Source organism: Marmota marmota, unplaced genomic scaffold (assembly GCF_001458135.2).
Source record: "Marmota marmota marmota unplaced genomic scaffold, marMar, whole genome shotgun sequence".
Classification (NCBI taxonomy): domain Eukaryota; kingdom Metazoa; phylum Chordata; class Mammalia; order Rodentia; family Sciuridae; genus Marmota; species Marmota marmota.
The window spans coordinates 21849215-21865107 of record NW_026000068.1 but is presented as its reverse complement, the minus strand read 5'-3'; the positions used below and the strand labels follow the sequence as shown (position 1 = coordinate 21865107).

Sequence of the window (15893 nt, the reverse complement as noted above, 5' to 3'; positions counted from 1 at the left end):
ATATATATATATATATATATATATCTATATCCGTGTATATACATATATACCTTGTGAAATTATTACAATAATCAAGCCAATTTTTTTAAAAGAGAGAGAGAGAGAGAATCTTAATATTTATTTTTTAGTTTTTTTTGGTGGACACAACATCTTTGTTTGTATGTGGTTCTGAGGATCGAACCCGGGCCGCACGCATGCCAGACGAGTGCGGTACCGCTTGAGCCACATCCCCAGCCCCAACAAGCCAATTTTAATATTCATCTCATGTAGTTAATTTTCTTTTTGTGGTGAGAATTAAGATCTACTCTTTTAGAAAATTTAAAGTACACAATGCAGAATTAATAATTTTGTACATTAGATTTTGTGCATTAGATTTTCATAATTTATTCATCCTGTATAACTGAAATTTTGTATCCTTTGACCAATACCTCTCCATTTTTCCATCCCCAACCCTGCCAAACCCAATTCTATTCTCTGTTTATGAGTTCAACTTTTTTACATGTAAGTGATATTGTGCAGTATTTGTTTTCCTGTGCCTGGATTATTTTACTATAGCATAATGGCCTCAAGAATCATCCATGTTGTTGAAAATCAGTTTTCTTTGCCAAAAGAGTGAATAATATTTCATTGTACATATATACAAATCATTTTCTTCATCCATTCATCAATGGATGAACACTTAGGTTGATAATATCTTTGGCTATTGTGAATAATGCTGAAATGGATATAGAGGTACAAATAATTCTTTGATACACTGATTTTCTTTTCTTTGGATATACATATAAAAGTGAGACTAATAAACAATGTGGCAATTCTATTTTAAATTTTTGGGCAAAATTCCACACTACGTTTTATAATGGCGTCCCAACTTCCTTTCCCACCAGCTATGTACAAGGGTTCCCTTATCTCAGCATCCATTCTAATACTTGTTATTATTTTTTAAATAGTTACTGATTGATTGATTGATTGATTGATTGAATTTTTAGCTCATTGTGTTCTTCAGCTCCTGTAATCCTATTTTTGTGGCACTTGGACCATATTTGCTCTTTTATATTTTTGATGACAGTCATGTTGACAACTGTGAGATGATATCACAATTTGTCATTTTGATTTGAATTTCCCTATTATGGATACTGAATATTTCTTTCAGATCCCTTTTCCCCATTTCTGCTTATTGTGTTTTTTTTTTTTTTAAATGTCTACTCAGATTCTTTGCTCAAATTGGGTTATTTACGGTCTTCTTGTTCAGTTCTTGAGTTTCTTTTATATTTTGAATATTAACCTCTTAGCAGACAAATGTTTGCAAATACCTTTTCCCATTCTCCAGGTTGTATCTTCACTCTGTTGATAATTTTGTTTGCTGTGAAAAAGTTTTTTAATTTTATGTAAACTCATTTGTTTGTTTTTGCATTTGCTTCTTATGCTTTGATCATTTAAAAAAATTATTGACTAGAATAAAGATTTTTGCCTATGTGTTCTAATAATTTTACAGTTCCATGTCTTAATATTAATGTTTTTAACTCATTTTGAGTTGATTTTTGTGTTTGGTTTAAAGTAAGGATCCAATTTCATCCTTAGGCATGTGAATATCCAATTTTCTAAATACCATGTATTAATAGGACTGGCCTTTCCAATTGTGAATTCTTGGCACTTTTACAAAAAAAATTATTTATCATTTATGAATGTTCACTTGTATGTAATAAATTACTTTTCTGTTTCTACTTTCAAATTTCAGTTTTTGACTTTTAAGAACTTGGTTATAATATGTCTTAGTTAATATCTTTTTATGTGTTACCCATTTGGAGTTCTTTGTACTTCATGCATATGGATATTCATTTTGTGCTCTAGATTTGGGAAGTTTTCTGTATTTGTTTAAATAAGCTTTCTTCTTCTTTCTCTTTCTCTGCTTCCTCTTGCACTTGCATAATGCATGTATTGGTATACTTGATCATGTCCTCAAAGTGCCACTGGGTTTCTTTACCCTTTTCCATCCCTTACCCTGATCTGGCTGGGTAATTAAAAAAGTAAAGCAAAACAAAAACTGTCTAAACATAACCAAGCTAAAATTCTTTCTTCTGTTAGATCAATTATGCTGTTGAAGCTCTCTATGAAAATTTTTAGCTCATTGTGTTCTTCAGCTCCTGTAATCCTATATGGTTCTTATTTATGGCTTCTGAACTTTGTTTGATTTTTTATTTCATTAATTAATTATTTTCATGAAGTTCACTGAGATTCTTTAAGGCAAATATCTTAAATTTTTTGTCAGGCAGTTTGTAGATCTTTGTTTATTTGATGTCAGTTACTGGTGCTTTATTTGGTTATTTTAGTAGTGTCACGTTTCCCTGATCATGTGTGATCCTTATAGCCTTATATTAGTACCTGTGCATTTGAAGAACTAGCACCTTTCAGTCTTTACAGATTGGCTTCAGCAAGAAAACCCCTTTACTAGTAAGCCTGTCAAGAGATTCTGGGAGGGTCATCTATTGACCTACGCAGGCTTTCTCCTATAGTCCACATGCAACCTGTTCTGTTTCTTAGGTCAGTGGGTGGATGAACCTTGGGCCTGGGTCCACTCATGGGCACCTAGATTTTGGGTTTACATGAGCAGATTTGGTGCCTGAAATCATAGGGGAGGAACTGGAACTTGTGTTTTCAGGGTTTGGCCTCGAGTCAAGGCCCAAAGCAACTATAAGTTGTCTATAAGCTGTCTATGTCCTCATAAGGGGACAGCCTGGAACTAGGGTTGCACTAGAATATATGTCCCTATGGGTAGGCCTGGAGGTTTGTGCTGGGATGGATTTGAAGTTTCAGTCTATAAAGGCTGGTCTGGTGCTGGGGTAGACCTAGAGCCTGGAGTCCATAGGGGTCAGCTTGGCACTAGAACTGGATTGGAATGTGGGGACATACAGGCTAACCTGATGTGGGAGGTCATTTCGGCAGACCTGGTGCTGGGATATACAGTAAAGTTGCAGGCTTCCTTCATTTTGCTGTCTCATACAGAGTGTGTCTCTCAACATGTTGAACTGTTTGGGCTTAGGGAAGGGGTAGTTGTCCCTCCCCCTGATATGAAACTGTCCTTCTAACTACTTCATGTGATTTTTCCTATTTTTGTGCTCTACTCAACTGCTATAACCTCTCTTCTGTAATCTTTAGCCTCTGTGAAGGCATTTTGTGTGTGAGTAGTTGTCCAGATTTATATTTCTATGAAAAGAAAATCACTAGAAATCTTTACTCTGCCATCTTGAATCTCTTGAGCACTTTTTTTTTGTATAAACTGATATACTTTCATTTTATAATGTTGATAATACTAATTTGTATGAAGCTATTCATAAAAATTGCTTGTGATTTTGTAAGCTACTGTCTTCATGAAAGGTATCATTATAATCTCTTTTGCCTTTATGGAAAGGAGAAATAATTTTCTTCATCCTGTATAATTTCTAAAACACTTGAATAATCATAAGTTTAGTCATTCATCAAACATTTGTTAAAAATCTACTATATGCAAAAGCACATTTCTGAAATCTATGAAGATTAAAAAGACTTCTAACATGCAGTTCTTATATTCAAGAATCATATGTAATAAAATGGACAAGTTAAGCCATGCTTATAAAACAGGCAGCATTAAATGCTACTAGAAAGTTATAGCTAAAATGTTTTGGTTGTTTAGAACGTGGAAATACTTCAAACTGGAAAAATCCAGCAGTTTGATGAAGATGGCTTTTTAGCCAGGTTTTGAGGATAGGCAGAAGAGGCAAATAATAAAGAGAACACAATGTAATAAAAGCATAGGGAACTTAAATTGGAGGTTAATTTAGAGCATGTTTTGCAAAACGAAGAGTATGAGTAGTTTTGGCTGCAAAGGTAGAAGAACTAGATAGTTTCCACCAAGTCCTTTGGTAGGTATTTTGTAGAATAAGCAAGGTTTTTAGTCAGAATAGTGTCTTGACCAAACTCATGCTTTATCAAACCAAATAAAATTTTTCAGTTTTTAAAAGGAAGTAGATTTTAAGTGACCACATATATGCTTTACAAGTCAGGGTATTATTATTATTATTATTTTTTTGCAAGTCCAACAGGACGATGACACCGTGAATACAGATAATTCTGGACTAAAGATTTACATTCATTACTGTTTATCCTATTAAATTTGAAGTTTTTTCCAAATCTTCATGATAGTTCAATATATAACTTTTCAGGAGGGAATTGTGTGAACAATTCTTTAATTCCTAGCAGGATTTTCCCAGGTGCAGAGACATATACTAATTATTGTATAGCTTACCCCAAAGCTAGCAGATTTAGTAGCCTGTGATCTGCTTCAGAGTACAGAAAAAAAAAAAAAAAACATAAAGGGCAGCAAGGTTAAAGATAATGCAAGAGGATTATACTGAATTTCCTCTCAGAATAACTCTGGAAGGCTTTGTGTGCCTTCCTTAAAATATCCTGTATAATGATCTATAATAACTATAGTTGTCTGATAAACAGTTGTGCAAGAACAAGTGACAAAAGGCAGAGCTACCCAGTGCCTTTGAGAAACACCTAAGAAGAGAGATGTTATCAAAGAAGACAGCTGCTGAGAGCCTGTTATGGGGACTCTAGCTTCTCCCCTCTTTTACCCCAAACTCAGGAAGTTTCTAAAGGGTCTTTGGAGATCCACCACAGAGAACAATCCAAGAAAACAATTCACATAATATTGAAGGGCGAAAATAAAACATTCAAAAAGTATTCAATTATTTATCCCTAAATACCATCCCAGAGTGAATCTGAGAGAAAGTAGATAGCCCCTGCTGTCTATTTTACTACTATGTTCAAAGGTCAGGTAGGGAATATTGATCTTCCAATGTCTTTTTAATTGAGGGAAAGAAGAATTATAATTTCTTGCCCTCCAGAAACATACGGAACTTTGAAGCTCTGAAATTTTAAGAATGTGACTTCAGCAAGCTATAAAACACCAGGTTCATAACCCAAACATCAAATTCTTAGTAGAAAGTATAACATGCAAAAAGGTTAACTGCAAATGCATTAAAGAATATAGCTGTTTTTTTATATATAAATGTTCAGAGGACCTAGGATGTTGGGGTCAAACTCAGTGCATAGAAGAGTTGGCATAGTTAGGCAAATTCACACAAAGCATTGAATAGTTTCAAAAGGATTTCTCATTTCAGGTTGATTTCATTAGCAATAGTGTTTGAATCTAATTGCTCAGGTAATGTTTCTTTCATCATTTTCTAGGGCAGCAAGCTGATGAACCTCTCATTTACATTTTTATTAGCCTATAAAGCCTTTCCTGCTTGTGTCCTTCTCCCTCATCCCAAAAGCAATACTTAATGTTTAATAATAGCTAATACTTTCTATGGTAAAGGGATAAAGAGAAAAAAAGTGACACTCAAGCTAGTATTCTCTTACATCACTCCTTACAACTGATACGTTTAAGACATTGCCTCTGAGACTATAAAATAACTAAGTATGGGGCTGGGGTTGAGGCTCAGCAGTAGTGCACTTGCCTAGCTTCGTGCTAGGCGCTGGGTCCGAGCCTCAACACTACATAAAAATAAATAAATAAAATAAAAATCTAAAAAAAAAAACTAAGTATGAGGTATGATCTATTATCTTGTCTCAATCTCCAGACCAAAAACCTAGACTGTGAAAGACTGTCTCCTTACTTTTAATAAAGCATATTGGGTAACAGGGGGCACAATCAATAATTGGGGCCAGAGTTTCCAGTTTCAAATCATGAAAAAATACTTTTGAATGTCACAGAAAATGTTGGTTCCTAGGTCTTTATTATTTAAGACTATATATAAAATCATAGTTTAGTTTTAGAAACATCACCACTTGACACAATGGTATATGGAACTTTGACATCATGGAACTGCAAATGAGTATTAAAAATAAATACGGGAATCTCTAAAGTCAATACCAATGAATAATGATAAAATACCTATTGATCACTAATGAGATTCATTAGAGTGATATTTAAACAATAATTAATAATGATGTTTATTTACTAGTATATTTGACACTTGTTATACTTTCTGCATTTGTATTATGGTAGCCCAAGGTGTTTATATTAATGAGCCCCTATAGCAATTTAAAATTAATTTCTCTGTCTGCAAAATTTGGGGAGACTTATCAGAGAAAAGGTAATAACACTGTGTACTATAAAATAGCAATAACATCAGATTACATACCAGAGTCTTAGAAAGAAAAATAGGAGAGAGGAGAGATATTTTGCTAATATTCATGGGTGATGTTAATAATAATAATAGGAGAGGAGGAGGAGAGGTTTTTGTCTATCCAGAATTTGATAAATATAATGTTTATGGGTTGAACTGTGTCTTCCTCAAATTTTTATGTTGAAGCCCTGATCTTCCAAACTCTAGAATGTGACTATATTTAGGGATTATATCTTTAAAGATATAATTAAGTTAGAATAGGGTTATTAGAATAGACCCTTATGTAATATGACTGGTGTCCTCATCAGAAGAGATTAGGACACAGAAACAGAGACACAAGATGTGCATACACAGATGTATGGCCTTGTAGATACACAGTAAGAAAGTCACCATCTACCAACTAAGGTAATAGGTTTCTGAAGAAAACAAACTTGCTGACAACTTGATTTTTTATTTATAGCCTCCAGAATCATGAGAAAATAATTTCCTTATTTATAACCACTAAGCCTGAGTTATTTTGTTATGACAGCCCTATCAAACTAATAATTATAATAGCTATTATTATTATTATTATTAACCTCACCCATGAATATTAGCAAACCAAGTTCAGCAATAAGAGAATAATGTACCATTGACATTTGTGATTCATTCTAAGAGTGAAATGATGATTTGTCTGAAGAATAAAAATTGTTCTAAGAAAAAAATTGTTCTGGAAGTATCAACCAATGCAATTAAGAAAAAAAATAAGATGTTAAATTATTTGAAAGAAGGAAAAAGTATCACCACATGTAGGTAATTTAATTGTGAACAAAGAATACCCAAAATACTCACCTAAAATATCTAAAAACAATGAGATAAATGAGTGGTTTATAAAATTAAAAGTTGAGACTCAATAAGTATTATATGTTCAAACTAAAAAAAATAGAAAATACAATACTATTTACGTTTATAACAAAAGGACGAAGTATCTAGGGATAAACTTTAACAAATCCACAAGGAGATTATTTTGTTGAAAGACTTAAAAAACCTTGAGTAAGTGAAATAAAATATCTTATTCTTAAATATACTTAATATGATGGGAATATTATCCCTAAATTAATTTATAAATTAAAATTGATCTTGCTCAGAACATCACATTTTTTCTTTAGGAAAGAAATAATGAAATTAAAACCAAAACAAGACAGATAAAAATAATGACAACTAACTTTATCAGCATTTATTATGTGCTAGGCAGTGTCTAAGTACTCAATATAAAATTAAGTCACTTAGTACATACACACAAACAAGGTGGGTAATAATATAATCAACCTTCTAGAATTAGAAAATGAGGCTCAAAGAGGATGAAAGACTTTTTCAAGGCCCATATCTAGTCAATGATAGATATTCACATGGATTCAGTGCAGAATCTATTATTGCACTCAAGTGCCTCTCTGTGGACTAAAGTTCATATACAGAATGGAAGAACAGCCAGGAAAGTTCTGTTAAAAAGTCATGATTAAGCGCATGCACTTTAGATATTAAAGTATAACCTAAATCTACATGGAATAAAAGAGGTGGGTTTGGTATTGGCATTGGAATACATAGACAGATCTAAATTGAATATATTGGGGAAAATATGAATTATTCAATAAATTATGTTTAAACAACTGGATAAACTTGTGGGGAAAAATTAAAACTTATTCTCACACCTATAATATACCTAAAGAATTTTATAATATAATCTGTAAACAGGGAGAAAAAAAATTAAATGTACTTGAAATTTGTTTTTATAAAATCTTGAAAGAAAACAGGTCCCAGTAAGTATACATCACAAAGCAAACAACTGACAACTCTGACCATATAAAATTGAAAACATTTATAAAAACTACTTTAAAAAGGAAAGAAAACTAATTTTTAAAAAAATGCAATAAGTATGCCAATGCGAACTCCTCAAAATGTAAAGCTCTTTTTACGTCAGTAAGAAAATTTAAATTCTCACCAACTCTTATTATCTGTTTGCTTATTTGTTTAAATTATCTATTGAATGTGAAGTGGCATCTCATTGAGGTTTTGATACGCATTTTCCTAATGACAAATGATGAATATTTTTTCCATGTGTTTATTGGCCATTTATATATATATATTCTTTGGAGAAATATTAATTTGAATGCTTAGCCTATTTTGTGTATGTGTTGGGGGAGATAATGAGCTCTACCACTAAGCTACATTACCAGTCCCATTTTATTTTTTATTGTGAGATAGGGTCTCACTAATCTTGATGGCTTGTCTCATACCTATGATCCTCCTGTCTTAGCTAATTCCCATGTTCCACCTAGCACATTTTTACATTGAGTTATTAATCTTATAATTATTGTGTTGACTTCCATGATACCTTTTAATACCTTCATTAGTGCATTATAGTTATATGGAGCAATGAGGTTCATTCTGTCATATTTAAAAATACATATAATATAGTATGCTCTATTTCAATCCCTAGTATTTCTCCTTTCCCTTCCCTTGTCCCTTCTCCTAATCCCCTTCCTCTACTCTATTGGTCTTCTTTCCATCTGTCTATCTATCTATCTATATATCTATTTATTTATTTTTAATTGGTGAATCACAGTTACATATAAAAGTGGAATGCATTATGGTATTGTCATATATGCACATGGCATAAGTTGGTTAACTTCACTCCTAGTTCTTTCCCTTCCCCTCTCCTCCCTACTCCTTATTTCCCTGTCTCTATTCTACTAATCTCCCTTCTACTTTCAAGAGATCCCTTTCTCTTAATCCTTGTTTTATTCTATCTTCCACACATGAGAGATAACATTCCACCCTTGACTTTCTGATTCTGGCTTATTTCACTCAGTATGATATCTTCCAGTTCTATCCATTTACCACCAAATGACATAATTTCAATCTTTCTTATGACCAAGTAGAACTTCATTATATATATATATACCACATTCTCTTTATTCTCTTCCATTACATTTTAAGCTTTCTTCTTATTTTAAATATTATTCCCTAAAAGTTTATATCTCAGAAAGGAAATGACCTGTAACATGCAGAGTACCTAGAATGAGCCCTGAATGTTACCATAAGAGCAACTAAAACACTTGAGCCAGTATCAGTTAAAGGCAAAATTGTAAAGCAAATGAGAACTACTTCCTTCTACTCTATCCTTCTCTCAGACATCTCTTTTAAATCTGTTTTTTCCTTATACTCTTTAAGCTCATTGCCTCTTAAATTTGAATATGCATACGAGTTACCTGTGAATTTTATTAAAAGATTGATTTTATGTGGGTCTGAAGTAGTATGTGAGATTCTATACTTTAAAAAGTTCATTGGTAATCCTACATTACTGGTCAATAGATCATACTTCAATTAGCAAAGGCTTTAAGCTATGAACTGATTGCTAAAATTTTAAATACAAAGAACTAACCCCAGGCAAATTTTGCATTTTTATTGAGGTGTTTTAAAGTTTATAGCTACTTAAAATCCAAAAAGTGAGTGCATAATAAGTAGAGTGATTGGTCACCCTGAGCAGGGGCCTTGCCCAGTGTCTGATTCTGGACAGTGAGGGGTGGGTTCAACTGTCTGGTAAAGGGTCTGGAATTTCAGAGTGACAAAAGTTTCGAAAATTAGATTGGGGTGATGATTACCCAACTCTTTGAGGATACTAAAAACCACTGAGTTCCACATTTTAACTGAATGAATATGTGTCAAGCTATTATAAATGTAATGAAAAAATATTAGAGCTAAGGAGCAGAGCCCAAAATGATGGGGTCCATAGAAAGAGGAACCAGAATATCTTAATGTCCTCCTTAGCCTCTCAAATTGCCTCAACAATTTAGGTATAAATATACAGAATGTTTTCCTATTACATTATAAGTTTCTATATCCTGTATCCAAAGTTTAAACTCTAGTCAGGTGGGCTGAGAGGGAATTGTTTGGATTGGGAGAGGGGCACTGTGAAGGAGAGCTGGCTCCAAACTGGACAGCATGGGAACATTGGCTGTACCATTATTAGCTCTATCATCTTGGACAAGTTACTTAATTTCTTTATGCTTCAGTTCTTCTCAACTTTTTCAAGAAAGATAATGTCTAATAATTAATAGATTTGGTACAAAGTAATCACCTCAAAGTGTTAACTATTTTTTATTAATTATTCAATTGGATTCTAAATGAAATTCCTGAGAGATTGGAGACAAATATGGTACTGCTCAGTTATAAAACTCATGAGTATCTTACCTCTATAAAAAAGGAAAGATAGAAGGAAACCACATTTTATAATTCTAAGCATTCTCTTGTTTTTGCCTGTGGGGAGAAAACTAAAGCCATTATAAAAGAAATAATGTAGAGAGTCTGAAGCTTCTTGGTAAACAAAACTCTCAACTGAAACATTTAGATGATTTAGTTAAGAATGAACTAGAACAACATCAATTGCATTTCCTTGAAATCAGAAATAAATTCCAAAATAACTGGGAAGCATTTCTGAAGCCGTGCTTGGATAAATGTTTACAATCTGAAAATGGGATAAGGTATGATGGAATAAATTTAACTATGAAAATATTACTCTCACATGCACAGGGTGTATATGAAACTATACCTTTCCATGAAAAATAAAACATTCCACAACTTCTACACAATATGCATTGTGTCATCTTGTTGCTATATGCATTTCTGTTTGCTGCACAAACAATTGTCTACAGCCACAGATAATTCATTTGTCTCTTGATAACTGCAGAAACTACTACATTAAACACCAGCATGACAACTTTTTTTATACAGTATGTGATTAAGTATAAATATTTGTATATGTATATGTATATTAAGTATAAAGTGTGTGTGTGTGTCTGTGTATCTGTAAGAGAGAGAGAGAAACAGAGAGAGAGAGAGTGAGACAGAGAGAGACAGAGAGACAGAGAAAGAGAAAGAAAGAAATGTGTGTATACATGTCTCCATGGGTTTTGGCACCCCAATTAGTAAATGGCAAATAAAGACATTTTTGAATAAATTAATGTTGCTTTAATTACATGTGTATTAATACCTGAATAAATTAATGTTGCTTTAATTACATTTATGTAGTAATGCCTGAACATTAGTAGTAACATACTCATGTATTTTTGGATTTCTTAATACTTTTTTTCTGAATAGTTTGTGTATTTGTGTGTGTTAGTGTGGCCTGTGGATAGAAGCACTGTGTGTGTGTGTGTCTGTCTGTCTGTCTGTCTGTCTCATGGGTATAAGCCTTATTTTAGCAATAAACACACAAGAGTCTCTAGGGAATAATTCTTCTTCTTATTTTTTTTTTTAACAAAACCGTAGACTTGAGTTTAGGAGATCAAGTTTGAGTCTCATCCAGCTCATTTATTGTCTGAATGACCTTATAGTAGTCATTTAACTTTCATAATTCTTTAGTCTAATACTACTGATCTCACAGGAGAACCAAATGACAAATGTATGTGAATGATGAAGTACTACCAAGTTTCAACAAGTTTATATATATATATATATATATATATATATATATATATATATATATATATATAAAATATATAAAGTATATAAAATATATATTTTATATATAAGTATATGAAAAATATAAAGTATATATTTTATATATAATATATACATTTTCAAGGTCCAATACAGCATCTGACTCATGTCTAACCTTGGATCCATAGATTACTATATGAATCTTAGGCTTTATATGAAGCAGTATATGTGTATGTATTGATAGATGGATAAATCAAAGAAAAATGTTAAGATCTGAGATAACCAATATTTTTCTCTTTTTTTAGTCACAGTAAATTTAACTCTGAGTTCTCAAATTGTAGTCAGCATGTCTAGGAATCTTCAACACACGTTCTCTTCAATTATTGAAAGAGACAGCTGCCTAGTCGATGTAAATTTTATTGTAAAATTGTTACAATAAAAATAGAATTCACAATTATGGGAGGACAAACACACTTGAGACACTAATGGAAAATCTGAATTTGATATGTGGAGACAAAGAGGCCTGTCAGACTCAGCATCATCTATTGTTTCACACAGAAAGGTGGACCATAAAAGACAGGGACTACTAATGAAAGGAAACACCCACCCCATTGATACATTGCTACTATTCCTCCTAACCAAAGTAGTAAAAACAGCAGTGGAATAGGCATGTAAATTTTGATTAGTAAAGAGATGCTATATGTATACTTTATCCCATAGTACTTGGCTATTCTGCACCATTTGATTCCCAGAATCCTCAAACTTCTGAAATTCTAAATGTTATGATACCATAAGGACCTAGTTTTCCTATTACTACTCTGACCAACCTTCTTTGTCTCATTTAATAGATATTTAATTCTTTCTCAAATCTCTGTGGATTCTTAGGGTCAGTTTATGGGCCATCCATTGTGCCTGATACATAATTTTCCATTATTGTTATGGTTTCAAATTTCATCTATATACACCAAAACTTATTTTAAGCTCAGAATTCTCCATGAATTGCCAACTGTGCACAGTAGTACCCCTGATCCAAAGAGAATAAGTTCCAAAACCCACAGGGGATGCTTGAAGCCACAGGTAATAATTAAATCTGTATATATTATGTTTTCCCTATACATACATACATATAATAAAGTTTAATTTACAAATGAGGCACTGTTAGAGATTAACAGCAACAATAATAAAATAGAACAAATATAACAATGTAATGTAATAATAGTTTTTTAAAACTTATGAATTGTTTATTTCTGGAATATCCATTTAATATTTTCAGATCATGGTTGACCAAGGTTAACTGAAACTGCAGGGAAAGGGGGAACACTATACAATATATCAATGTTTCTACTTGAATGTCATCTTCTAGAAAATCAGTCTATTTGGAGCCAAATGATTTTTCCTCAGTATGGACTAGAAAAATTAACACATCAAAAGTATTTATCACAGCGAATAGTTTTGAAAGAAATAATTCAAAAAATTCTGCATTTAGAATATAATTGTTTTAGATTGCTTTGTGGGATACCATTTCCCTTCATTATCTGATCAGTAACTTAATTAATCCATTATGTAAAAAGCAAATAAAGGTTAATGTGTCTAAGCCTGTTTTATGTAGTGTCAAGTGGTTGACTATAAAAGTCATTAAATGTTGTACATCAGCTGATAAGGGATGTTGGAGATCTAAAAGAAATATAAGAGTAGAGATGTGTTGGAAACTATTTTGGTCAAGTTTGCCCAAAGGCTGGTAGAATAGATAAAATACTGCTATTTATATTATGATTTACAAAACAAGAATACAGAGCTATTTGAATAGAAGATGAGGAGACCAACACCCTGCTTTTAACCCCATTAAAATTCTAGGGCTCACAAAGTAATCTGCTCAATATTAGACAAAAAAAAAAGGATTTTGTTTTCAACAGTATATTCTGTTATTTTCCTAGCATTGAAATGTTGACCATGTTTTACTAGTGCCTAATGTTTACTTCATCAGTTTTTCCATCAAGCTTTCTTAAAGTTTATCACTCTATCTACTTATCATTGCCCTTAGATAATTTATCTTTTTGTGGGAAAACTGTTGTGTTTAAGTAATTCTGACAGGATATTTCCCTTTCATCATAAGTAATACAAACTTAATTATATTGTCAATGATACTATGAATCTCACCATAAAGACTTATTTTCTGGGAAATAAAGTGATCTGGTAAGGAGCAGAAATATAAACATGAAGGAAACTGTCTTGTTCTCAATGAGATACTTTAATATTTATTGGATGTAAGAGCCCTTTAAAGTGACACTGTCAAGAAAGATGGATCACACATATTTCATAGGTTTTATTTATGATTTTATATGCAGTTCTTTTTGTTCATAGTTGGTATGTGTTTTGTGTCTTAGTGAAATAGGCATGATTTAATTTGCCATATGACAATTTGCAAAGATAACTATTCAATAATGAGGATGTTAGACTGTTCATTTATTACATTGTTGAGTTTCACATTGTTGTCACAAATGATAGAGTATGAATATGATGGGATTTTGAGATAAATGACTAGGATTTTAGACGTGGCTCTTTTTTTTTCAATTTGTAGTGATGATTATTATACAAAAGCCTTGATTTTATATCTATTATAGCAATGACAATAAAAAACTATTTCATAAGGATTTGTAAAGTTAATAAAATAATTGCATAGTAGCATATATAAAGTTAATACTTTGAAAATTAAATTTAAGACAAAATCCAAAGCTTCCCATGGCCTTTAAAACATTTCGTGGTCTGACTTGCAAACATCCACCTGACTTTATCTCCATCATTCTACCTCATGTCCCTCTACACATCCAGGTTTTTTATGCCTCCAGGCTATGCATGTGCTATTACTTAAGCCCAAAATATGCTTTTCTTCTTTTATGCGGCTGCTGCTCTCATTTCACTCAAATCTCTGCTCCAGTATCACCTTCTTTCAGAGGCCTTCATTATATAGCTTACTTAAAATGGTGTCTATTTCTCCCACAGGGTGTTTTCATTTTATTATTTATCAGTACTCACTAATTGACATTGTATAATATTTTCTTTTTTGTCTGTCTTGTTTATAATTAAAGTTCACAAAAATGGAGATTTTTGACTATCTCACTATTATAGCGCCTAGAACAGTATCTGGTACATAACTCATGTTTACTAAACGTTTATTCAAGTAGTGCATAAGAGGATGAAAGATTAAATGATCTTTCATTCAGTCCTTACTCTGTACAAAATAATTTGCGGAGTGCTCTATATGGACTATTTAATCATTACAATAGGCCTATTACTATTTTGAGGAATGAACCCAAGGTCTCACACCTGTTAGGCAAGTGCTCCACCCCTGAGCTACATCACCCATCCACTATTGCTTTTTTCTAAAACACAACTTTATTCTAACATACATGTGTTTTGAGATTCAATAATTCCCCCAAAGTTAATATGGTGACTTTTGGAAGCTGAACTACTTGATTTCAAAACTTATGATCTTAATCACTGCTCGAAAGTCTCTCATACACAGCCATTTTTATATTAGTAGATATTTGATTACATCATTACAAAATGTACCGAACTATAAAAAGTACATTCGAATGGCTAAATTTTACTGTCAAAAGAAATTAATGTGCTTAGTAGCTAAAAAACAAACCAACTTCTATCATCTCAAAAGCCAGTGTTGAAAACTGAGAATAATTTGAAGAGGTAGCTAATCTTTGTTTTCACAGGTAACAAAGGCATGACTTACCTCTAGGTGACCAGCTATCACAGCAATGTGGAGAGCAGTAAGGCCACCGTATCCAGCTTGCTGTATATCAGCTCCACTGTGAATCAGGGATGTGATCAATTCTGCACTGTCCTGCAAGAAAACACATCTTTAGTGTTACTTTTCTACTAATAGCAGACACGAAATCTGTGCAACAGGATGTATTGATTTCCTGACTGTCAGCCAGTTTAGGTGCTCAGAGAAAATCTAAGTGTGATTTCTGGCATAAGAATATATTAGATAGCAGAAAGTGGCTCTCACATGGTTGAAATGTAGGAGCAAATGTCAGAGCTGTTTAGGTCCAATCAATTCTCTACCACTTGACCATGAAAGACAAATGGACACTTATCTATGGTAAGGTTCTTGCAACTGAACTCAATCTTACATGTAGATCACTCTAATACATATGCTTTCTCCAGCAACTAAAATTAATTACAAAAGATGTTAAGAATTTACAGGAATTGTGTGAAGGTTTATTT

General features: G+C 32.5%; 1 protein-coding gene across 7 annotated transcripts in view; it reads right to left on the bottom strand.

Moving 5' to 3' along the window:
- The window catches only part of Tnni3k (TNNI3 interacting kinase), a 282551-nt gene that overhangs the window by 237303 nt on the left and 29355 nt on the right, over window positions 1-15893 (bottom strand). For all 7 annotated transcript variants that reach the window (XM_015490511.2, XM_048814077.1, XM_048814072.1 and 4 more), the window contains one exon: window positions 15397-15507. In XM_015490511.2, the coding sequence (XP_015345997.1) occupies window positions 15397-15507 (111 nt within the window). The remainder of the gene's footprint in view (window positions 1-15396; window positions 15508-15893) is intronic.